At 50.0% G+C, this 25,422-nt stretch overlaps 2 protein-coding genes across 2 annotated transcripts in view; both read right to left on the bottom strand.

Annotated features, from left to right (window-relative positions):
- ADARB1 (adenosine deaminase RNA specific B1) overlaps window positions 1-11,591 on the bottom strand; it is a 65,509-nt gene extending 53,918 nt beyond the window's left edge. The window contains exon 1 of the mRNA XM_065638106.1: window positions 11,487-11,591. The gene's annotated coding sequence lies outside the window, so the exon portion shown is untranslated. The remainder of the gene's footprint in view (window positions 1-11,486) is intronic.
- An 11,332-nt stretch (window positions 11,592-22,923) lies between these two features.
- SLX9 (SLX9 ribosome biogenesis factor) overlaps window positions 22,924-25,422 on the bottom strand; it is a 52,220-nt gene continuing 49,721 nt past the window's right edge. Inside the window, exon 6 of the mRNA XM_065638333.1 lies at window positions 22,924-23,576. Coding sequence (XP_065494405.1) covers window positions 23,450-23,576 — 127 coding nt within the window. The 3' untranslated portion in view covers window positions 22,924-23,449. The remainder of the gene's footprint in view (window positions 23,577-25,422) is intronic.

Raw genomic sequence — 25,422 nt, 5'->3', positions numbered from 1 at the left:
TTATTTTTGTTCTTATTTCCTCCCTAGGGCAAAGATGCACATGAGCTACATGGGTATTTTGTACCTTAACATTAGACTTCAGAAAAAACGCCTCAGAAATCAAAGTTTAGGAAAAAAAGATACTTATCACTCAGTTTAACTGTGTTCAAAACCATTATACTATGTCCTGCATTAAGGACATCGGAATATCTTCTCTAGGCTTTACCATAGGAAGTCATGCCCCATAGCCCTTAAACATTAAGTTTACTGCTTCAGAACCACCGAAACAACACGCTTTATTCACAGACTTCTACTTTTAAACACAGGACAACAAGATCCAAGGGGCACAGGCATATCCACACATACAAATGACTGCAGGAAAATTTTAAAAAAAAAAAAATCTTTGGCAGCTCAGCCACAGCATTTCATTAATTTTATCAGCGAGAAGATTAGAAGGCAACTTGATTGAGTTTATAGTGCCTACATGAAGACAAAACAGCAGAAGAGGGTGCTGCAACTTCAGTAGAAAGAGTACATCAAGATAAAACGCACAGGCTGAAAACAGGGCTCAAGAGATATTGCTTGTGCACATTTGAGTCACCCTATGCAAGCAGACAGGTTGTAGTCACAGCCTGTGCATACTTTTTTTTTTTAAAAAAAACCCCAAAAACTAAATGTTATGCATTTAATATTAAAGGGTTTCAGAGCTCTTTACATTACAGGAACTCCAAGCACAGGGAAATCAAAAGACCACGGAAGAAAACTGAGTCATGTTGTTTTCCCCAACAAAGGACCGGGGCCTGATGAGCTGGAAATGATGCTGCCGGGTCAGTTGTTTCCTCGCCACTTCCCTGTTTACGCATCTGCACCCACGTTGTGCTCCGGGCAGAGCCGGGGGCTGCAGGAGAGCGACGTGGGGACAGAAGGGCCAAGGTCCCAGGGAAGGGGAAGAGTTTCCAAAGGCAACGCAAAGCACCCCGTGTTTGCAACTCAAGTCTCACCCGCCGTCTGTATTTCTGTGGTGGCGCCTTCCAGGATTTTTCCGTGTGTGTCTCACCACTGCAATGTTTCTGGAAGAACCAGCTGCTGGACTTCTAAGAATAGGAAAGTGTTACCTTTCACTTCTAAAGATCACATTTCTGCTTTTCCCCCACTACAAATATGAGCAGATTTGAAGAACGTCAAGATAATTTTTGCAAGAGCTTGACCCCCAGTCAGTCTTCCCAGTTGCTTGAAGCCTTCCTCAGAACCTGATAGTTGCAGCTGGCTGTTGAGGATCTCTCTAACACAAGACTGGCTCAAACTGTCCCTTTCAGAGTAGCTCCATGTGTTACTCAATATTAAATATCTGTACATTCAAAAAAAAAAAAAAAACACAAACACCACACAAAACACACCACCAACCACGCTTATGGCGTAAAATCTGACTTCCATCACCACTCTGGTGTGTGGGCAGAGTGTTTGCCATCACAGAACATTAGACATTTTACAGCCATGTTGTGCAGAAACGGTACTTACCACCTTCTTATTCCAGAAATTGTCATATATTCCTGAATTTGACAGGATCAGCAAGGGAAACAACGAGTAGAGTTCGGATAGGGCAGGAGAGGGAGGGAAGATGCTGGCATGACCCGGGCACGGGTCAGGATGGTGGGTCCAGAACGGAGCCCTCCCTGTCCTGCATTACTGGCATACAGAAAACATTTGGAAAAAGTCTTATATGTTGTGATTCATGAGCCAAAACCACAGCTGAGGACAAGTGGACCAAAACTTGTGAGTGTATCAAGATGCTGACTCGAGACTGCAGAAGATAATTCTGATGCATCATCCCCATAGGCTGAGTTGTCAGCAGGTAACTCATAAGCTCATTTTCATTAGTCTTTTTGACTTCAGATAAAATTTCATAAATATGTTTTCAGATAATATAATAATGCTGAGTATTAAAAGTTCCTCCTGATAGGCAAAGGAAATGAGGCTAATGGGAGCAGAAATACTTGTGCCTACTTTATCTACTAACTAAATTACACAAAGTGACCCCACAGAATCTTAGGGCAAGACAAATCCAAAACTACATATATTTAAGAGGAGGAGAATTAATCAGTGATGAAAGTTACAGATAGAAAGTACATTTTTTCTTTGCTTTTGTGTGTTTGAAAAGTTCCATTAAAAAAAATATATAAATAGTAGGGCTGAGAAAATTTGGTTTAAGGACTTCTAAGTGATTCTAAGTGATGTGGTGATGGATGCAGCGCCCTTAACTGCCAGGCTGTGCTTTTCCCTGCCCAATGGAGAAACGGTTGGCTTATATTTCAAATGACCAATATTCAGGTCATTCCAACAAAAACAGAGGGAAACACGAACACAGAGCGTTTAAGACTGAACGCAGAGCTCAGCACATGCTGAAGTTACAATTCATGGCTAGCAGATTTTGTGCGTGCAAGGTTCAGCAAAAACCCCAAATACGGGATCTAGATGATCCCAAAAATCAAAACAATGAGGTGGCAGGGCATGTAGATAAGTATTCCCCATTCCCCTGGCACATCGGCACAGGGGAGCGAATAACTCAAGATGTAAAATTTGCTTCAGGACATTTCAGTGAAAGAGCCATTTAATGCCATCAAGACTACCTAAGCGATCTCAGTCACTGAACCAGAGTACATTAGTCTATACGTAAAGAAACCATGTATTGAGTGGAATTTTGATTATGCACCCACTTTAGTGACCTTTTACTGTATCTAAATTATTTTTAGACTGAATTTTTTATTCTGGACAAAGTACTGAACACAAAAAATTATATATATGCATGTATTTCATACATAAGCATATACTGCACACATTTTCTGTGAAGAGAAAGCTATTCACTCAGAAATATAAGGGGTTGGCTGCTCTCTAAACAATGCACTAAACAAGAAACCAAGACTTCAGCTCTGTGAGGTGAAAACCTCCCATAAGAACACCAGCAACCTCCAAACACAGATCCCAAAGTCATCTATTCAAAACCACCCCACCGCACACACATTATAGTTCTCGCTGTCAGAACAACGTACACCTGAAGTCTGTATGCATTTTAAGTACCAGTGGATGCAAAAAATACACATTTATACTCGCTTTCCCAGACTGCTGCTCATCAAGGGGTTCCTGCTGTTTTCAGAGGGCTGTGCTGTTTCCATGTTTCACGGGACAACCACAACATCTCCGTATCAGAGGGACCTACACAAGTCTCAGGACCATCACCATCAACCTGCCTCAACGCTCTGCAGGCAAAGGGCTGGTTATGGGTTTAGTTAAGACTTACACAAGACGATGGTTACAGCAAGCACAGCAAACACCTCACAGTGGCAGCGCAGTACTCTATTTTAAACAATTCACTCACGTTTTGTCAGGACAGTCCACTGTCCAATTGTTCTTCTGGGTCTCCTAATCAGAGTAAACCTGCAGCTAAATGGACAGCATTAGTGCTTTCTACCTCTTCCCAAGCAAACAGACTATTCTGTCCTTTGAAGGTCTGTGACCTTCAAAATATTGGCTTTTGTTTCTTTAGGATTCAAAGCAGCTCATTTTGTTCAAGCAGTCCTATAGATCAGGTGATACTCTGGCAAGAGAACAATAGTCAATAGCTATATTCCTCAATGGAGCTTTCATTGCAAGAATCAAACGTCGTATTTCTAGTCTCTTCCACATTCACTTAAAGCAATCAAGAGCAGTGTTTAGCAAATGTTCTCACAGCTGTCAGGGAAGCTTGCTTAAGGCTGGAAAACCATCATTATTTTAAAGTAAACCTCTTGAATGAGTTACTGAAGAAAGAACAAATTGAAAGCAGAACAAAGGACAACTGAACTTGGATTATGCAAAACCAGCCTCAGAAATATCCTGGTTCACCTAATACTGAGATTTCACCTGCTGACTGCTAAACTGGACTGAACCCTACATGGAAAGCAGGCAGTTTCACCTAAGAAAAAAATTCACGAGGAGGTCCAAAGAAACAGAAAAATGAACAGAGGCATTGGGAACACTGTCTAATAGCGCTGAGTATTTTGTGGGCAACAGAAAAGCTACACATCACGATCTGAAATGCAATGATGGGAAATGGGGAGGCTGAGAAAAACGTACGGAGTCATAGGAACACTAGCTATATTTATTTAAGCTCTGTTATATTTACTCTGCCTCCAGGAAACGTGACCACGGCCTGATGTTCAACGTTTATACTTCTAGCGTGCTGAAGCTCTCGGCACAGCGAGGAGCAGGTAACGCAGTGACCGCACAAACTCGGCGCCTCGGGCAAACCGGGCTGAGCAGCCCGAGCCCAGAGCAAGACCCCTCCCGCCTTGCGACACGTCCGAACACACCGAAACCGGGAGGGCGGGCGGGACACCCTGTGCGGGGGACGCAGCTCCCGACCCACGGTCCGAGCGGGCAGCGCCCGGCGTGCGGCCCCGCTCGGCACCACGGAGAGCTCCCTCCCTCCGCCGAGCCTTCAGACCCGAGGGGAGGCGAGCGAAGCTCCTGAGAGAGGAGACTGACAGATGTCAATCACCGCCTTGGGCTCCTCGAGTCGACGAACCGTCCGAAAAAAGGGAAAAAAAGTACAAAGTTTGCCGCCATGCAAGTAATTTTAGTTTCAAAGCGGGAACAAAACGTTTCACGGACCGTACCTAAGGAATTCATGCACAGAAAAATCACTGTCAATGGCACAGTACAAGAAGCTGTGTGCATGAAGAATGATACTGTCTACCAAAAATATAAATAAATTATCATCTTGGCCATAAACACGAGCCAAAGCCCAAAAGAACTATTTTACTTCCAGGCAAGTTCATGCATAGTTCTTACTAAGAGTGAACCTGGTTCCTTTATGAACTCAGGAGCGGCAGGAGGACAAGCATATAAGAAGATTACGTTAATACTATATTTAAGCATATGTAAGGACAGTGAATGAAATACTGATTATTCACTCAATTCAAAAAAAAAAACCCAAACAACCACTAAGAATAGCTTTCAGGGGATAAAAGAAGAGAAACTAGGCTGCACCAGAAAAAAAAAATATAGACACAGCTACAGTAGTACTCGCTGTCTCTCATTATCCGCATTCATCAGCGCTGAGGTCTACGGAAATCAACTTTGATATAAAAGCATCAACGGGGATAAACCACCCAAAGGCTTTCAGGCTAATGCGCCCTTTGCACGGACGGGAAGTATTTCCAAGTCATTATCATCATCATCTCGAAAAAACAGCAGGGCCCTGAGTTTAATGTAACTTCTCGGATTTTTTTGCAAAAAGTTTCAAAGACACAGGAAAAAAGAAAGAAATCAGACTCCACAGACTTTACTGGGATGGAAGGACCTCATGAAACAGAGGGAAGGCTACAGGCTCGAGCGCCCGCTGGTCTGAACTAAGGTAGGCTACAGAGTTAAAAGAGGATTTTCTGCACTTTCTTGGAAGCTTTTTGGCCGGGGAGACTTCGCCCCTCTGCCTGTACTTTGTCAAAAGTACACGCGCTCCTACCAGACCCTGGTGCTTCTGCTCGAGTCAGCTGTACTTTTCCATTTCACGTTCTTAAGAGCTGCTAACTCAGCGAAGGGTCCCAATTTAGCTGCTGATTAATCGAAGGCTGGAGACCATCAAAAAGCACGTTCCCGGTGCAAATTAAAACGCTAGCGTACACACCCAACACACGACTGCCAGGATCGCTGGTTTGAGTTAAGCATTAATTTCCAGCTCCACTTTGTTACCAAAACGCAGCATCACATGACACCAAACTGCAGAATGCTGCTTGGCGCTGGTACGTGGCAGGAGATAAAAAGCATCTGTAAAAACACGACTACAAGAACGTCTGTAAAATTCACATTAAATCCCAGGAAAGCACATGTGCTCTCACACTAAAATTGAAGCGAGAAACCAGTGCTATCTCCCATACAGATTAAGAAGCTATCACGAGGGAGATCTCTCCCTACATAAAAGCCCTTGCTAATACCCATAGTGTGGGAAACACATCAAACACGTGTGTTACCAAGTTCTTTGCAGGGTGTAAGAGGAGCAGAGGCTCTCAGGGTTAAAAAAGTGGCAAAAAGTGACAAACCAGAAGTTTCCTCCTCCTTCTCCTCCTCCTCCAGCATCCCAATGAGAGCTCCGTGAGCAAGCTTTAAAACTCGGGCAGCACAGGAATGATACAAACCCCTTTCCCCATGCAGATAACTTCAATTCTGTTGCACAAACTTCCTGATTTACAGTCCATACATTGGTGTTTATATTATCCCTGGCTGGGGTCTTCTGCTAGGGCTGTCCACATTTATTTTCCAGCTAATCTGCATGCACGTGCAAATTTCATTAATGAAAACATAGGGCTGATCATGCTTTTGAATTAAAGATCCTATTATGCTCTTACTGGGAATCAAAGTCTTTATTATCATTATTAAGTACTCAGCACCAGTGCTCAATATTTGAGGTGAAAAATAACTCGTTTTGATTCAGAATGGGCTTTGTAAACAAAGTTTTATAAAAATCTGCATTTAAAGTAAGAAGTCAAAGATAATTTTTCCCCTCTAATAGTTTCCCAGGAGACTGTGCCCAAATATTAGAGTATAACTAAGCAAGGGAAAAGGCAGTGAAATTTTAAACATAAAGACTCATTTGCTAATAAAGATGAGCTGAGTAAATCAGCCTAAATAAAAATCAACCTTATTTTAGACCGAATGCTTTCAGCAGAAGCCCTTCAGAATGGAAGAGGCAGGTACTAATTATCTCTGCAAATCTCAAAACTTAAACAGATTAAATGGGAAAAAAACCACTTCTAGTTGAGGCTGCCTCACAATCCCTATGTAAAAACTTCATTTTCACATGCTACATCTGACAAAGGAACTAATGTTTTCCATACTTGCTTTGTCTCTTTTTGATCAAATTTTAAAGAGTTCATCTCTTCCCAGAGTTGATATGACAAAATTAATAGCAGAAAGGAGGAGAGAGAGCCATTAGGAAATTAGGAGTGCTAGCAGACGTAGACTTTGGAACAATGATAAATTGGCACCGGTACAGTCCTCAAGCCTAATATTACCAAAGGCCCATCACAAAATTGTTTATGCAACTTAAAGTATTATGGTAACAACAGCAACAGACAGCGAGGCAAACAGAGAGTACAACCTGACATGCAGCACCAAACTCATCACCAAATGAGGAACATTTCTACTTTCCTTTAAATTCAAAATATGGCATATTCCTCCCACGTTTTCTCTGAATGAGAATACCCAGGATACTCAGCATCTTACCTGCAAAATGCAAGATACAGGTCCAAGAGCTCCATTCCGTTAGAATCTCCATAAATTAAAAAATACATTTAAGAAAAAAAAGCCAACACATCCTGTTTCAGTACACCACACAAAGGAAAAGCCTCAGAAGCCAAAGTAGAAAAGCACATCGGTATAAATATCATAAATGCGTACTGGCGCCAAAAGGAAAAAGGTGATGCTCCTCAATCCCCCGAGAAGACCTCCCTCTTGCATCTCTGCCAAAAGGATTCTGCGCAGAAAAATCCTGACCCAAGTGGTTACGTGGCACCTATAAAAGGACGTTTTCCCGGACAACTGCAAAAGCCTTTACAATGAAATTTAAAATCTTCACTCATCTCCCTCCCCATTTAGTCCCAAGGGGCAGGATGAAGGACAGTACCCAAAACCTTTTGTTTTCTTCTGTCACCTCTGACAATGCAAGATTGTTCATCAGATCACTCCTCACCACTTTCACAAAGGAAAATAAAGATATTCATCTTCCACCGGAGCTACTTATGAAACTTGATTTCCTGTTTGTCTCCCTACCATGAAGATCCTCTGATGTCTAATAATACATTTGCACTCAGCCAAAAGCTTTCCTTCCAGCAGAGCACTAATCTGAGAATTCCCTCCACGCAGACTCTTGTCCTCATACAACTTCCCAGCACTTACCTTTGACATCTCTACCTTCTTATCAAAATCTGATGGACTTTTTCATGTGTTGACCAGTTCCATTCAGGGGCACTGACGGTGTGATGCTTATGCAATGGGAAACTGAGTTCAGAAACATATGGGGGTGTCAGGAGTTCCCAATAAAAAAACCCATTTGTTCACGAGGCAAATCTGATTTAGGAGCATGGGCAGCATCCTCACTTTAATTCCCTTTGCAACCAGATCTCTTTGAGAGGACGGCTGGCTGGGGCATCACTCTGAGACAAGCTGGGCTCCCAGACTGATATCAGTTATGTGGGTTTCTTTTTTTTAATTATTTTTTAAACGCATAGATGTGCTGCTGCTTGCATCAGCTACAGACCCCGGTACTCACAGCTGGCTCCTGCCAGCTCCCAGAGCCTGCTGACAGCCTCTTCAAGCATTCAAATTGCAAACCCAAATATTTCTCATACCTACCATACAAAAAACATTCACTAGTAGGGCTGAAAAAGCGCACTCTGTTGTTAAATGGTAGTAAAGAGCAAAAACAGCCACACTGTATGCAAACAGGAAAGAAACTTGCTTTAAAAATGTCATTTCATTTGCTTACATAATCAATTCTCCAAGCTGTTGGGTATTTTTTTTTGGTCACGCAACACTTTATACTATAAAGGCATTTCCTTTAAAACCAAGGTAACATAAACAACAGCTTCTACTGATAAATACAGTCCAAAACCACAGTTTTAATCTTTGGCACTTAAACTGAAATCCATAGTGCAGCAGCTGGATGGCCTGAGTTTCAAAGGTGCCAAGCGCTTACTAGTTCCAGAAGTTGCAGAAACAGCAAGTGCTGTGTGTCTCTCTTCGTCGGACCACATTCTGAGATGCTCAAATATCCTCACCTGCCGTGTCAGGGCCCTGCACCCACTGAAAGGGCTTCAAACGCAAGAGGCATCAACCTGACAAGCCGTGCTCATTGCTAGCACCTGGACAAAGCAGAACGTACTCATTCAGCCCCATTTTCTTATAATAAACATGATAAAGGTACTCCAGAAGGCTTAAGCGCTCATAGCAAGCAAGAGGTCTGCCGCTGAAGGCCTACAGCACCTCCTTTCCATTCCCAAACCCCATACAGCCCACGAAAGGGCACTAAATTCTCATCGCAGCAGATAATTCTGAACAAGCTGGGGGCAAATGCAAAAAACAGCCTGAGGTCCGCAAGCACAGCGTGAGCAAAGCTACAAAACGCCACCTGATTCAAACACTAAGTACAACGTCCTCTATGGTACCTTCTCAGAAAACAAGTCTTCATAAAGCAAATTCTCCTCCTGCTGAGGAAACTGGGCTGCTCTCCCTTGAGCTGAGGAGCTGGTGCTTTCGCACACAAGCTGCCCCAGAGAAGCCTCAGCCAGTACGCCAGTCGCTAAAAAGGAACTTTAGGAGTGAGGGCCACAGCTCATGTGTAACGCTCTGATACACAGTATGGCGAAACGTGAGAAAATTCCTCGCACAACCCTTTTTCTTAATTACTGAAAGCAAGAACTGCCCGTTCGCGCAGCTGTGCCTCGGCAAACTCGGGGACGCATCCCGGGAGGCAGCCTTGCGGAGCCGAGCGCCGCGACAAAGAGCCCGGCGCGGGGCTATCACACTTGAGCTGCTCTCTGCTCTTCGCATGAAAACTGTGGACCTACCAGCACCAACAAACGCCGGCTGATAGAACTCGGCAATTAGCTGAGGACGCTGCCTCGAAGCAGAAGTGATGTACAGTCACCTCAGCCAACATTTCTGCGAACGCAGCAACGTAAGGAGCAAGAATTTGGTGGGAATGATGGGACTGCTCAACCTTGTGCTTTCTGTCCCGCCACGCCAGCCCCAAACAATGAGGTTTACTGAGCTTTTCCTCTGGTCATCACGCAACCACGTGTCGTAACAGCCAAAAACCACATTATTTCCTGCAGGAAAAAAAAAGTCAAACAGACAGAGGATTTGGCATAACCCCCAAAACCATCTATCTTTGACATCCTAAAAGTAACAAGAGTCATTCGAGGCATGATCGTTTATACTACGAGACTCATTACACAGGAGGCCTGCCTATTTTTAGAGGTAGATATCACTACAATTGAGTGCTAGATAAACCCAAACAATTATTTTAAAAGGGTATTCCATCACTAATTATTCTAAACATCTTTCGCGCTGGGAAGGTTGGCCTGCTGCCCCTCACAAGTATAACAGCTCAGAGAACAATGCTACAGCTTCACTGGCGCGATGCTCGAGCTGCGGTGACAGGTAACTCAGAACAAGCAGCGTGTCCATACGAGTCCAACAGTCAGGGCGAGCTCGTCGCCGCTTCCGCACACCAAAAGAACACCAAGACGGCAATCTTGTTTATGCTACAAAACCCAGGAAGTTTTAAAGACTCCCCGAGGAATAAACACGCTACAAACAGTGGCGAAAGTCCTTGAGCAACAGCACCGCATTCAGAGCCTCAGGACTTGAATAAGATACAGCATAATGCAGAAACATCAACTGAGGTTTGCTGCTGCTTGAAAGAACCTACTGGAGGTGGAAAAAAAAAAAAAGAAGTTAGGCTCCTGCACGCAGGCACATCTGCCCAAAGAACTAAATAAAAGCCCAGGCCAAGTGCATTTTTCCCTGAGATGTGAGAGGCAGGAGGTGCAGCCGGGGCAGAAAGAGGGGCAGGAGCCGCCCCTCAGGCACGGGCCAGCTGGGCATCCTTCGGGGCAGCCCAACACGCCTTCGTTTCTAAAAAAAAATACGTGAACGTTTTTCAAGCAAACCGGACTTTCTGCACAATAACAGATATTTTCGACCGCTGTTTCCTTCCAGCACAGTCTAAATCCAACCAAACCCAAGAGGAACCACGAAACCCAAACCCATCGGGGGCCACGGCAACAGATGGCACACTAAAAAAAAAAAAAAAAAAAAAAAAAAGGAGGCTTCCAGTGTATTTTAACCAGCCAGGAACGAGAGAGGCTGCGAGGTGAACCCGCATTTCACGCCCGAGCTCCTCTCGCAAGGACGCGCCCGCCCTCCCCGCTGCAGAGGCGGGCGGCGGGGCCGGGGGGCGGCCGGTCCCGGCTCCCGGAGGGGCAGCCCGGGGAAGGAAAGGGGAGGACAGCCCGGGGAAGGGGAGGACAGCCCGGGGAAGGGGAGGACCGCCGCGCTCGCCTTCCCCGCCCGCTGCGGGCTCCGGGGCGGCAGAGCGCCGGGCAGAGCCCGCGGTCCGCAGGAAAAGGCGGCGGGCTCGGCGGCCGAACCGCCGGGTGGCTCCCACGGGGCCGGCGACCGGGGCCAAACTTCCCGCCGCGCCGCCACCCCCTCAAAATGGCTTCGCCGCCGCCGCGGCCCCTGACCGGGTAAGGCCGCCCGGGCGCCCGCCCCGGCCCCGCCGCCGGGCACGGCCGGGCCCCGCGCCGCACTGCGCCCCGCCGAGCCGCCGGCCGGCACCCCCGCCCCGCCGCGTCCAACAGGTGCGGGGCGGCCGGGCCCGCCACCGCCGGCACCTGCCGCCGCGTCAGGACCTGGACAGGTCCCGCAGGGCGCTCCCGCCGCCGCGCCCCAGCCTCGCCTCGCCTCACCTCCGCCGCCGCCGCCGCGCCGCTGCCTGGGCCCCGCCGCCGCCACCGCCGCTCCGCCATCCGCAGCGCCGGCCGAGCCGAGCGGCGGCCCCCGCTGCGCCGGCACCGACACCGGCTCCCGCGCGCGCCTGCGCGCACACCGGGCCGACCGGCCGCGCGCGCCCCCGCCCGGGACGTGCAGGCCGCGCCCCGCCCGCCAGCGGCGCGAGCTCCGCGCGGGGCGGGGCCGGGGCGGGGGGGCTGCGCCGCCGATTCCCATTGGCGGGCTCCGGGCGGGGCGGGGCCGCGAGAGGCGAGCCAGGCAACGGGAGCGAGGCGGGGCCGGCTGCTCGGGGAAACGGCGCTGATTGGGCGAGCGCGGCGGGGCGGGGCCGAGGGGCGCGGCCAGGGCGGGGGTGTCGCCGGTGGCACCCGCGGGTGTCACAGCCCGCCCGGGCCGCGGGGGGCACGGCGGGGCGCGGGGGGCACGGCACGCGTGTCGCTGTTCCCCGCCTCTCGGTGCTTCTCAGGCCTGTGGCCTGGTGTCGCTGCTCTCGTCTGCCCTCCGGAATCGCGTTCCCGGCCACAGCTGACCACAGACATCGGCTGGCCGAGCAGAAATCTTCCTTTCCCAGCTTCCCGTCCCTAGAGGTTACTGAACGAACACTAAAAGTTATCAAATAAGCCATCAGCTCATTTACTTTGCCCTCGGGTAATATTTTTCCACCTGAGAAGCTCCATTAAGCATTACCCACTGCAGCCTTTTAGCCTGGAGCGCGGTTTCCAGAGCCGAGTGACGCAGCGATCACCCATCGCACGCACAGGGGGACAGCGGGCACCCCGGGGGACAGCGGGCACCCCCGGTCCCAGCTGCACGTGACGGGAGATCTCGGGGCAGAAGCGAACCCACCTGCAAAGGCATCAGTTCCGTGCCCAGAGGCGAAGGGCAGGCTGGCAGGTCCAGCCGAACCGCCAGGAACACCCACGTCCACCCCGCGACTCACGCCCTGGGGCGCTTCGTGGTCCTCTTCACGGCAAAAAAGCTAATGGCTGTTCTGCACTCGGGTGTTTCTGGTGAGAAGAGCAAAGTGTTAAGCATAAAGTCAGTGAAATGCAGCGCATACGCTGGAAACATCTTCAGAAGAAGAATCTTCCTCCAGGGGATCAATGGGACACGTGGCCATGGGCTGCACCAGCCCAGGACTCTGCAGTGGGTCAAAGCAAAGACCAGAGGTACCGAGGGGAGCTGGAGCGTTCCCCCAGCCTTTCCCCTGCCAAAGCAGAGCTGGGTTTCCTCACCCAACACAAAGTCTGGCTGTGGATGGAGCTCAAAGGCGATGGCTGCTGGTGACACCAAGACACAAGCAGAACCTGGGAACCACCAGCGTTCGCACAGAGGAGAGGAAAATCCAGAACTGCAACAGCCAGTACTGACACCAAGGTGCCATGAAGAGAGGTGGGACCTCGCTTGCAGGGTCCCTCCTGGAAGACCACTCCTGACATCCATCCTTCCATCCAGGTGGAAGAAACTGTTCCTTAGAGTAGGTAGGATCCAAAAGGAGGGGACATTCAAAGGTAAGACATTTAAAGAAAAACACATGGTTTTCCAAGGTGCTGACCCGTGGATGTGCTGGTGGGAAGAACCACCAGCGGGAAGAGCGGCTGCTCCGCTCCCCGTGGCTTCTTCCCTCTCCCCGTTTGTTCCTGGCAGCGCAAGGATCTGCACGCACATTCACGGGGAGGGTGAAGACGACAGGCACAAAACCTCATGCTGGAAACAACCACCTATTTTTATTCTCCCTCCCTCGCAGGGACCATCCTCCACCTCTGCCCAGCTTGGGGGCTGCAGCACCCGTGGGCAGGTGGCTCTTGGCCAGCGAAGCCTTCGCCTCCAGGAACGCCTGTCTGTGTTTCCTTATCGTATTTTATTTTCAGCTCAAGGAATTTATTTTTGGCTCAAGGAATTTAACACTAGCTACTACTTTTTTTTTTTTTCCCCCCCTCATTAGGATCAGCAGTGAAGCCAGCAAGAATGAAACCACGTTTCTCAATTCCACCTCTGTGTTAGGGGCCGAAGCAGCTGCATCCCGACGGGATGTTGGGGAAACCATTACCAGGCAGAGAACGAGGCTGGGAATTAATTATCTTGATTAGTATCCCTGACGATGATGATCACAGCACCCATCCTGCTCCATGGCCAGCCCGATCACAAAAGAACTCCCTCCATTCCCAAACAGCGCTGGCCTCGCCAAGCTGCGCCGCTGTAGCACGGTTGCTGGAGTTTATGAAACATCACATTTTTTTACATGATTTGCTCTTTTTCATCCTAATTTTCATCCAAATCTTGGTTTGGTTTGGGTTTTCTTTTTTGTTTGGTTTGTTTTCCATAAACTGACTTTAATAAATGAATGGCTTTTTAACAATGGCTTTTCAACAATGGCTTTTCATCAAAATCCTGGGAAATTGGAAATAATCTGGCTGTTGCTTGTAGAACAGAGCATGGTGCATTTTGAACACCACAAGCCAAATGCAGCTTTGCAGTTTCTGTGCTCTGAAATGGTTTTGCACCCTAGGGCAGATTGACTTGCAGCCTGGCCTCGCTCCTCGGGGTCCCCACACCCCAGGACATGTCTCGGGGCTCACGTAGCACCGGTGGGAGCAGGACCCTGCCTGGCACAAGGCTCCTGCACGGGCTGATGCTCCCCCGGCCGTGGTTCATTTGCCGGCCGGTGTCACCAGCGAGGCTCGTGCAGCTCAGGAGGTCCCTGCGGGACGTGGGGTTTCAGGAGCTCAGATGACTGCGGGCTTTGTTGGAGCCACGGATTTCAGCAATGACCCGCTCTTCCCAGAAGTGTCGCCTGTGATTTCAGGGAATTTTGTCTGGAAATCTTGCCTCACTGCCATGTCTGACCACCAGCTGAAGCTTCCCGCTGCTTTTTAATGGCTCTGTCTGCACCTTCTGCAGGCAACTTGTCTGCAACCTCTGGCCCAGAGAGCGGAGTCCAAGGTGAAAGACCCATGTTTCGGCATCCTGAGGACATTCAAGGCAGGGGCTGAATGCAGCCCTGTGTGCTGGTCCTGCCATCCCCACACATCGCTCTTGCAAAGCAATTCCCATCCCACACCCACCACGTGGGAGCCACACTTTGCAGCTGGCGTGCCATTCATCCAGACCTGCTTTTAGAGTCCTTGCCCTCACCCGAGGGACGTGGTGGATGACCTGCCACCTCCTCCATCCTGTGCCACCAACCTGGGAAGCCCAAGCAGCAGATCCACTCTTGGTAGTTTCCCCCCGCTGCTGCCATATGGTCCTCAGTGGAGCAGCAGCCAAGCCGGGGGAACCCGCTTCCAAAGCGATGCTGCAAAAAAGCAGGAGGAGAAACACTGTGGTCTGCAGCTCCCCACTGGAGCTGATGTTTCCGAGCCATTGAGATATCAAATTGTTTGTTGTATAATTGGTGTTGGTTGCAAAGACACAGCTCCTACTTTGTAACGCATGTGCCTGGATTCCTACCACCTTGTTTATACGTGATTGATTTTATGCATGTGCAGATACCAGTACACGATACAGCTGCTTTGTAGATGGTCACAACACAAGTTTCACAACACAAACACAAGTTTCTGAGGCCAGTGCATGATTGTAACCTTATTTAGGTGTTCCTGGTCTGGCGGGGGGATTGGACTAGATGATCTTTCGAGGTCCTTTCCAATCCCTAACATTCTGTGATTCAACTGTGCCAAGGAGAGGTCAAAAAAATTAAAAAAGCAAAATTAATGTTGGGAATTAGGAGAAGAAAAAATTGGAAACAAGATCTAGCAAGAGTTATTAGATACAAAACCAACACCTCTGGCTCAAAAATCCCAAGATGCGGGCTGTGAGAGGTTGGAAAAATGTGGAAGAAGCATTGCTTGAACTGGTTTGCCACTTCCAGTAGGCTGCCCACCATCAGCAACAGCATCCAGGGCTCCCCCCAGTCCCTGCGGCACCCCCTGCTTGGCTGCAGCAGCCTGGGAGGCACCGGGCAGCGCAGAGCATCCCGGGCGTTCTCTCTGCGCCCAGCACCACCAACAGGCTTTGTGGGCTGGGGAACCCCTCTGGGAGTACGAGCTCCACCTTTACACTGAGGTGGAGGAACATCGACAGCTTTGTAACAGTTAAGTGCTCTTCCCACAGTAATACCTCTCTGCTCCCAACCCTGCAAATGGGTGCATGAGACAGGCGGGGGTTGTTCTACAGAGTGAAGTGGGAGGTGTTCAGATTAAACTTTGTACTGGTGAGCAGTGATTAAACGTATCCAGCATGGCTGTAAACTCACTCAGATTATATATACCCAAAATAGCTGCAAACACGGTCAGGTCCCCTTGGCTGGGCGCACTGACGCTGCACCCAGCAAGGAACGGCCGGCCACATCTCTGGTCTGTGATGCTGCTCATGCACTCATCACCCACCGAGCAGTGGCCAGGCTTGCAGGAGGCATCGATCCCCCCCAACCCAAGCTGGTGCGGGGGCCTGAGCAGCCCCCTCCTCCCGGCAGAGCCTGTGGCGAGCAGAGGGAGCAGCAGCATCCCCCGAGGAAGCAGCAATCCTTCTCGCCTTCCCCCTCACATGTCCTGGTCTCTGTCTCTCAATACCTCAAATGGTGCCTGGTAAAGCCGGACAAACCACACGTTTAAATACAGATCAAGTCTTCAGCCGCGAGAACAGTCTGTTCTCATGGCCCCTTCTGCCATCTGTCTGTCTGTCCTCCCAGGCTGGCTGACCGTGGGACAAAGGGGTGCATACACCAAGGCGATTATCTCTTCCTCCACCTCCTTCTCCCGGAGGATATCCTGGCATCATCCACCTTCGCCTGCCCGGGTTCTGACATTTGTTCCCTTCCCAGCAGCTTCCTGTTTGGGATATTTCTTTGTCTCGGCTTCCTCTCCGACTTGTGCCACTGAAACCAAGGCGACTGTCCCAGGAGCGTCAAGCGAATGAGGTATCGCACGCCACGTTTCGTGCTGTCAGCATCCTCCGCAGCAAACTGCATCCCACACGATCATCGGGCAGACCTGTCGGCTCATCACACCGAGCAGCAAACCCGCTATGACAGCCTCAACGCCACCAGAGACCCCACCATGCGGCTGTGGTTGCCACCGGCCACGCTGGCATCTTGCTGCCTGTCTCCCAGGCCACGGCTCTCTGAGCAGCCAAGAGAACCCGCGCTAGATTCAACTACAAAAATCCTCCTCGGTTTATAAATGCCGAGCACAGGGTCCGGATCTCACCGCTGCAGCCATCCCCCCTCATTGCCCCGGAACAGCACAGCAACTGTCCGCCGGTACCATCGGGGACAACCGCGGCTCCCGGGATGATGAGCCGCACCGAGCAGATCCAGGCGGACTTGTACGGTAATGGGAGCAGTTCACGCACAAACCACAGCACGTTCAAACAGGGTCACCAACACACCCCGTCTGGCACGAAACGCCGATCATTAAAAGCAGAGAGAAACCCTTAGATTACATTTTCACGCACCCTACTCGAAACCGAGCGATCTGGAAAATAGCCGAGCATTCGGATGCAAAAGGTCTAAATCTCAACGACGCTCCTGGCAGGGCTGTGTTCTGTTTGTACTATTTAACAGCTTCTTCATAAGGAAACAATTGACTTGGTTAAGGAAAAAAAAAAACACCGCAAAAATCCTCGCCCTGCTGTTCAGCCGACAGAGCTCCATCAGCGACGTCGCTCTTGACGCTGGTCCCAGTTTGTGTTGCTGGAACTCGTGCACCCGGCGGAGGGAAGCCGCAGAGCCGCATGCTGCAGCTCCGGCCGCCCCGGCGCCAGGAAGGGACCGGCCTCAGGGAACTGAAGGCAACCATTTATTTTTGCATGGGTTTGGAAACACTTCCTTTAGCATATAATGCATTTTTCTCCCATCTGTATATCTTATCGCCCTCAAATATTCAGGTTTTTTTAACCGCAAGTCTAACTTTGTTACATAAATCTGTGCTTAGTAACTGTAACCTATTTCAACACTTTTTTTCTTTATTTTTCATGGATGGAGGCAATGCTTTTTCACACTGAGTCCAGGTCCCCAGGTGCCACCCCTGCTTCGTGCTGCTTCCACCCCAGATCGCAGCTCCTGGGGGGCGACGCTGCCTTTTGCAGAGCAAATGGCTGAACAGGATTAGATTGCTCATCAAAATGAAAACACAAAGCCAGGTTTAACGCCTCGCATTGAAGCAAGCCGTGGTTCAGAACAGAAGCAGCAGATAATTATCACGTCAGGGAAGAGTTAGCATTGCAGGGCATCATTTTCCCTTGCAAGGAAACAGTAAGTATGGAGATAAGGGTGATCCAATTAACCAGGCTTTATGTGGATTTCCAAATGGCATGTGGCAATGCTCTTAAGCGCTTAAAGAATGCCCAAAAGCTCTTAAAGAAACTGAGCTGCCGTGGGATAAGAGGTAGAGACCTCCTGGGATTAGTGACTGGCTAAAGGTCAGGATGCGAAGAGCAGGACTGCATCACTCCAGGGAGGGCACTGGTGGAGCCCGGAGGGTCTGACCCATCCTGCACCTCCCTGGGTGCTCTGGAAAAGGCCAGGACACAGCGGGGTGATGACAGGCCCTGGCAGGACGGCCACCAAGGGCAGTGAAAGCAACAGACAAAGGCTGCTGCAAAAAGGCTATGGTGAAATCTGTGCTTCAGGGCACGGACACGTGGCTTTTTGTGCAGCAAAGGCTCCATCAGGTGATCCACCTCACCCCTCTCTTGTGCAACATGTCATGAAAGGAGGAGCTGCTGGCGCCAATCTCACCTGCTTCTGAAACCACCAAGCAGCTCAGTTCTCACATGGCGTTGTATTTCCTCGGGTTCCCTGCGCCTGCTCCTGCTACATCTGCAGGAACCCACCTTGGGCTGGTTTCGGATGTACCTGTGCTGTAGATAAAGGGCAAAAAGGAACAGGTACAAGTGTGCAAGCAGCTTCGTAAAGCATGAGAAATGCAAGGATCAGCTGGGGAAGAGGGAGAAATAACCCATGCAGGGAAAGGGCTCACTGCACGTGCTGGAGCGTGCAAGAGGGAGGAGTGGCAGAAGGTCACAAACACTGTGTCTCTGCTCTGCCACCCACGCTTTGTTCTGCCCCTTTCCCTTCTGGGCTGGATGAAGCAAGAGTCACCGTGGTTGAAGCCTTTGGAGCTCCCTGAGCGCTGGGCGGGCCATGCTTCTGCAGTGGGACTGCCCAGGACCATCTCCACGGCTGGAGAGATCCTGTTGTCCCCACCCCAAGCACCGCAGCCACCTCTCTGGCCAACTGCCCCAGGCACGGCACGCATGGGAGGGATGGAGGAAGGAAGTTCAGTGCTACTTGCTATTCAAACGAAAAGATCTGGCTTCCTTGTGCCCCGGGTTCTCCGTTTCCAGGAGTCCCTGTGCTCACCACACTCTTCCGAGACATGCTGGCCTGATGCAACCCCTGCTTCAGCGGAAAAAAAGCACGATGGGCCATTGCCGGTACCAGGGCGAAACGTGGGAGTTGCAAGAGCTGCTATAAAAAAATATCCCTTTGCAACCTACCAACCAAACATGCTACCCATGAGCTGCTGCCGAAGGAGAATCCCCTTCCACCCACCACTTTGGGTGTTTTGCGCGTAGCAGAAAATATCCACTCGTACCACCAGATGGACAGGATACCCAGGCTTCTGCTTTCAGACACGGCTCTGTGAGCAGCCTTCAAGGGCAAAATCACCAACAAAAAGGAAAACAGCTGCGAAAAGCAGCCCCAGATTTTTCCAGTCCTGAGTTTGCAGTGCATTCGCTGCTTACTCATTCTTTGCTAAGTCTAGAGCTGCTGGGTCGGGCCCCCGCCCTCCCCTCCAGCACAACTACTCCTTACAGCTTGGAAGCTATTTTTTCCCACCCTGCTATCTGAAAAAAAAAAAAAAAAAAATTGGCATGAAAGCTTTTTATCATCCTGAAAACATGCCAACTGCGAAGGCGACTCTGTGTCTCAGACGCCTGTTTCCTGGCAGATTTTAAGTCCTTTGCTCAACTGCTAGGATGGCGGGGGCAGGAGATGCCTGCAGCAGCCGGCTGTGAACTGGAGTTTCAAACAGGCACATGTTTCACTGCTGCTAAACACCCAGGAGAACAACATTTTCAAACAGCGGGCTAAGAGCTAGACGCACAGCCAAGAGACGGCGTCAGCCCATCCAAGGTAAAGAAAAAGCGTGAATGTGCTCAGGGTGACGCCATGCACGGAGCTGGAGGGCCACCAGTGTGGGTACAGCTATGGTGGGGTCACCCACCCTTTTGCTCCCCGGGGTGATGAGGCTTCAGCTCTGTTAGTTCCCTGTGGTTTGAAAGGAAAGGACGGGAACTGGGGCTGTTTATCCTGGAGAACAGGAGGCTGAGGGGAGACCTTATCACTCTCTACAACTGCCTGAAAGGAGGTTGGAGCATGGAGGGTGTTGGTCTCTTCTCATGGAGTAGCAAGTGATAGGACAAGAGGAAATGGCCTCCAGTTGTGCCAGGGGAGGTTTAGATTGGATATTAGGAAAAAATTCTTCACGGAAAGGGTTGTCGGGCATTGGAACAGGCTGCCCAGGGAAGCGGTGGAGTTGCCATCCCTGGAGGGGTTTAAAAGGCGTTTAGACGAGGTTCTTAGGGACACGGTTTAGTGCTAGAATTAGGTTAGGTTATGGTTGGACTCGATGATCCTGAGGGTCTCTTCCAACTGAAATGATTCTGTGATTCTATGACCCAGCAACCAGGCTGAGCAGGGGAGAAGTGCTGGATGACTGCACTGTTGGCATCCACATTTCCAGTGCCTGACTCTGGCCACAACCACCACAGCCAGCAACATAAAGGCACTGGGAAGTCCAGACACCGGCTGAGACACTGGACAGTCCCTGTCTTGATGCCACCCTGAAACAGCCACGCACACCACAGAGCCCTTCGCCATGGCGATGCTTTTTGGGGCTCCAAAGTGCTCAGAGCTGATTTTGCACACAGAAATCCCTTTTCCATTCCAGCCCCAAACTGCAGGCTCTCTTAGAAAAAAATGCACAGGATGAGAAAACGATGCAGTGCTGTCAGGCTTTGCTCTTTTAGAGATGGAAAGCGGTGATCTCTTGGGCACAAGACCCACACCAATATCTACCTTAGTACCTATCACTAGCTCTTCTGCCAGCTGCAGATTTTCCCTGACCACGCAATTCAGGCCGTCCAAGCACTGACCCAACTTGAAGCCAATTGGAGCCATCTATGAAAAGAAAACCAAGTAGTCTGGGAAAGCAGGAGTTGAGAGCCTTTCAGATTTGTTTTCAGCCTAGGGAGAAGTGACTGAGCAGAAACAGGTCTGGAACAAAGATGCATGGGACAATCCAAGTAACTTTCCAGAAGCTTTAAAGGATCGTCTTGCTCTGTGAAAAATAGAGGGTGCCCAGGAAATTGGTGCTTGTCAGATGAATCACCAGTCCTGCTGGACCTCTGCAAAATGCAGCTATGATACACCACACGCATCTCTGAGGGGAGGGATGTGATCCCACCCATAGCACACAACCCAGGATGGCACTTTATAGACCTGCCTGTGGCTTTTCTCCAGCGATTGCACCCATTGGTGACGGTGCAGAGCAACACATCACCAATGTAACATCATCTAGGTGTTCCTGCTCCGGTGGGGGGATTGAACTAGATGATCTTTTGAGGCCCCTTCCAATCCCTGACATTCTGTGATCGCCGCTGCTGCAAAGGGGAGCACAAGGGCACAGCGCGCCTACTGCATGACCCAGCTGCACAAGGGCTCTCCTCGTGTGTCATGTGTTATTTAAAAACCGCAAGCCAAAAAGAAAGCTGCAAAGCTCCTGCAGAGTACAGAAGACAAGCAACAGAAGTCGTCCAACACGCCACGCAAGCTGCCGTCTGTCCTTCCCGCCCTCCAGATGCACTTCTCCTTCCCTGAGTGCCCTGCTCACTAACGAGAGGAGCAACCTTCACCATCCTTTGTCCTTGGATGTCATCACCTTCTTCATCTCTTGCTTTCCCTTTGTTGAAGCACAAGGATGGTGCCTTTCTCAGGAGGCAGCTAGCTACATGACGGAGTAAAGGGGTAGACAGTAGGCTTGCAGAGGAAACCACCCTAAAAACCTCAGCTTGGTCCAAGTCTTAGTCACATCTTGGGCTGCTGGGAGCCATGAGCAGCAAGAGCAGCTGCAGGCGATGGGCATGAGGTGCTGTTAGTGCACAGATTCCATGCCCAACGCCCCGCTGTCCAGTGCAGTGCCCAGCCTGGATAACGTGAGCAGGGGAAGCAAGGCTGCAGCTGGGACCGGCGTTTGGAGCTCAAAATCCAACACGGCCTAAAAGAAACACAATCAAATACCGGTAAGAGCGCCGGCAGGAACCAGACGGGAGGTGGGGAGATATTTCGAGCTGTTTGACCTCACCACAGCCCTCTGCTTTCCAGAGCCTGGGTCCCGCAGGGCATTACAGCACGCTGACAAACAGCGCGGCAGCATCCACCCGCCAGCAGTGACGCCGGAGCCGTCGGGGGAGACAAGAGCCCTGCCAGCCCGAGAGCAACAGGGCGGAGGATGGGACACAGCCAGCAGGACCCTCTTGCCAGGCCTTGGGGGAGGAGGGTGGCACAGTGACATTCCTCTAACAACCAGCAGCATCAGCAACAGCATCTGCCCTGCCAGAGCTAAGAGGCAGGCATTAGAAAAACTGCCTCTGTTCCACAGTGCCAGCCTAGAGGGAGAAAGAAAAAGCAGCATTATTAGTGACAGAAGAGACAGGGATGATCAAGGTGCCTGCCACTCCCATTGCGGCCGGTTTTAGGCACTAACTTGGGTAAGTCACCTGCAGCTTCCACGTTCTGTCTAGGCAGCAGAGTGAATTTCTTTCTTAAAGGTTTCAGATGCTCCTCAGAGTTGACCTAACATAGTCTTGGAAAAGCAGCCTGCCTAAGAAGCATCAGAAAACTTTTTGTATGGTTCAAAAGACAGCACTGAGATTTTGGGGTGTCAAATTGGGATCATCTGAAACAGGGAACGGCTCTGCCTTCAGTTGTGCCCATGAAAATTTACACTAGAGTTTTGCGAAAATTGGTGTTTGGTAGAAGGCCTGCCCTTGCTGCAGCACTTCCCGAACCCAAACACGCAAATGACCAGCTGAAGTTCACAGCCTGCAGCCAGGACACGTTTTGGGATGCTTCCTATAGGGCAGGCCAAGCAGTGAACACGACACAGGCCAAAAGGGACCAGCATCACCCATGGAAAACACATTCTTCCTGGGTAGGAGGAAGGCAATCTATGTGTTAGAAGTGATCTGCAATGATTTCACGTGGCTTCTGTTTCACACGGTTCATTGTACACATGGAAAAAATCCATTCTTTTAAGTAATTTTTCCAGTGATAGGAATAAGCTCATATTTCAATTAGTATTTACCAAAACAAGAGCCAGACAAACTCAGTACTGTGTGAAAGTGTGTTTATTTCCAAAGCTAAATTTCTCACATAAAACAGTGTCTCTGAACAGCAGCATCAGTCCTTACGCAGATCTACAACAGCCCTCTGGGCTCCAGGGCTCGTCGTCTTGAACCATCCCAACAAAGCAATAGGGAACCTCTTTTCAGAGTTGTCAGAAAGGGGAGGGAAACGGCAGAAAACAGATACATTGCCACTGGCACAATTTAAGAAATTGTGCCTGCTCACAAGAAGAGAAAAGGTGTCAAGAGACTTTGCAGGGAGCTTAATGTCTGCACAAAGATCTTGCAGAACACCCTGCTCTCTGCAGGCTGCTTGCCAAGGAGCAGCTGCCACTGTCGGGAGAGAACTGCATTATTCCTGCAGACAGAAACCAGGACTGTTGGATTTCATAATCTGCTGAACTGCTTCCAAGGACTGAAGTGGCTGAGAGGTCATGTCAGTGATGTGCTCCTTTGCAGCGCGGAGCCCTCGCGCCAGCTCCAGCGTGCATGTTTGGTCCCTGCTGACACCCTAGAGGGGTTTACCTTCCTCCTCCTGCCTCAGCCTCTTGGAGAGATGCTCGTTGATGGCCATGAGGGGGTTGGCTCTGTACCTGGGGTTGGCGATGACCTCATGAAACCGAGCCACTTCCTCCTCTCTGAGGAAACAAAAATAACACACAAACGCTAAGTGCCTCATGCAAAAGGAGCCGAGCAGATAAGAACAGAACTCACAAAGCAGCGGGTTTCTGTACAGACGGAATGATCCTGGGTGTAAATGCCAGAAAGAAACAGTGCAAGAAATAAACCTGATCTACCCAAGGGCAAAGCTCAAATTGCTGCCAGCTTCATGGGAGCCAGAGACTTGATCTCATGCCACAGAGACACAAACAATCACGTTAGTGTCCAGCATCACTTGGAATTGGCTTTTTAGAGCTTTTCCCTAGTAAATCAGGAACAAGAGACTATGGGTATCTGGTAAATCACTAAGAATGAAAACTACTTCAGAGTGCACGAGCACAAAAGCAGATTCTGCTTTCAAGAGCTCATCTACTCTTTACTGCTCAATGGCTTGGTAATCTTATGTGCAACATGAGTTAAACACCATGGGAGGAGCATGACAGAATTACCTCTGCATGCTTGGTCACAGCTGGTTGCTGTGGAAATGGTCTGGTCTTAAATAAAAGCAAGCAAGAAGGGAAGAAGAACAGAGCAAGAGGAGTGTGGGGGAAAAAAAAAAAAAAAAGTGAGTTTTCACAAAGTCACATCCATTGCAGCCTCCTCATCTCCCTCAGGCAGCCAGGCTCCCCACAGCCCAGCCAGACAAACATCTCCCCGTTCTCAGGAGCTGCTGTGGATCAGCAGAGAGCTCCTCAGCTTGCCAGCTAGTTCCCTCCCTAGCAGGGCCCTTCCCTTCAACGCCAGCCCTGCCCCTGCCACACAAATTGAGAGAGAAGCCAAACCTGAAGCTTCGGTTGTGGCAGCTGGGACAACGGGGTGAGGCTCAGGGAACCTCCAGGACTAACTAATGTCCTGGAAAATAAACCTCAAAGACCTTCCTCCAGAGTGTTTCCTTCCCAAGAAGCACAGAATTCCCAGACCACTATGGTAGGATACATGCCACTACCCAGCGCATCTGTCCAGTTTTGTACAGAGAAGAGCGGGGCACACAGGGGATCATCGGCTTGCTGATACATAAGATTGTGCTGGAGTTGCCTATCTGGGTTTAGATCTGTATACAAGTCCCTCCTCAAGCAGTGTTCCTCACCCCTGAGTGCCAGCACAACCAGACACTCACTGGTGGCACTCCAAGCCATGACCCTTGGGTTTCTGCAATGAGCCAAGGAGGGACTCATCCAGAAAGCCAGAACTGAGCCAGAACGGCATCCCAGCACTGACACCGGCCAGTTTCAGACAGAGGAGGGTATTCAGAGCGTGCTGGAGAGCAGTGCTGGGATCTGGACCGACTGTTCTTCTCAGCCTCAGTTTGAAGTTGAATGGCTCAGAACTGACAGAAATCTTGGAAGCAGGGATCACAGAGAGCAAACACTGCCAGATCACAGTGCCGAGCCCTCGCAGAGCTCTGCTGAAGGGAAATGAAGTTCTTGATGCCTGGTGGCAGCAGAAAATATCCAACAGATTATAGAGAGGAATATGGAGCTTTCAGACCCTTAACCAAATCCAGGAATTATTCAAAAGCATTTAGTGCTTCATTTTACAAGAAAAGGTCTGGCAGATGCCAGCAGACAGCTGTACTTGTAAGGGATGCACAGCATGTAAGTCAGTATCCCAGGGGGGTTCCAACAGAGCCGCTGTAGCTCCTGATGCTACGCAGAGTTCCAGGAGCTCCTCAGCTGCACAACCACACGAGGCTTTCCTGAAGGGTATCTGCTAGAGCTATGTGGGCCTGATCTCACAAGAGACTCAGCCACAGCAAGCTGAGCCAAGGGACACACCACCTGGTTGATAACCACATTGTCCATGCCGCACAGAGGGACACAGGAC

This window comes from Caloenas nicobarica, chromosome 6 (assembly GCF_036013445.1).
Source record: "Caloenas nicobarica isolate bCalNic1 chromosome 6, bCalNic1.hap1, whole genome shotgun sequence".
In the NCBI taxonomy this organism is placed as follows: domain Eukaryota; kingdom Metazoa; phylum Chordata; class Aves; order Columbiformes; family Columbidae; genus Caloenas; species Caloenas nicobarica.
The sequence above is the reverse complement of the archived record's forward strand: the minus strand, read 5'-3'. Positions and strand labels throughout refer to the sequence as shown.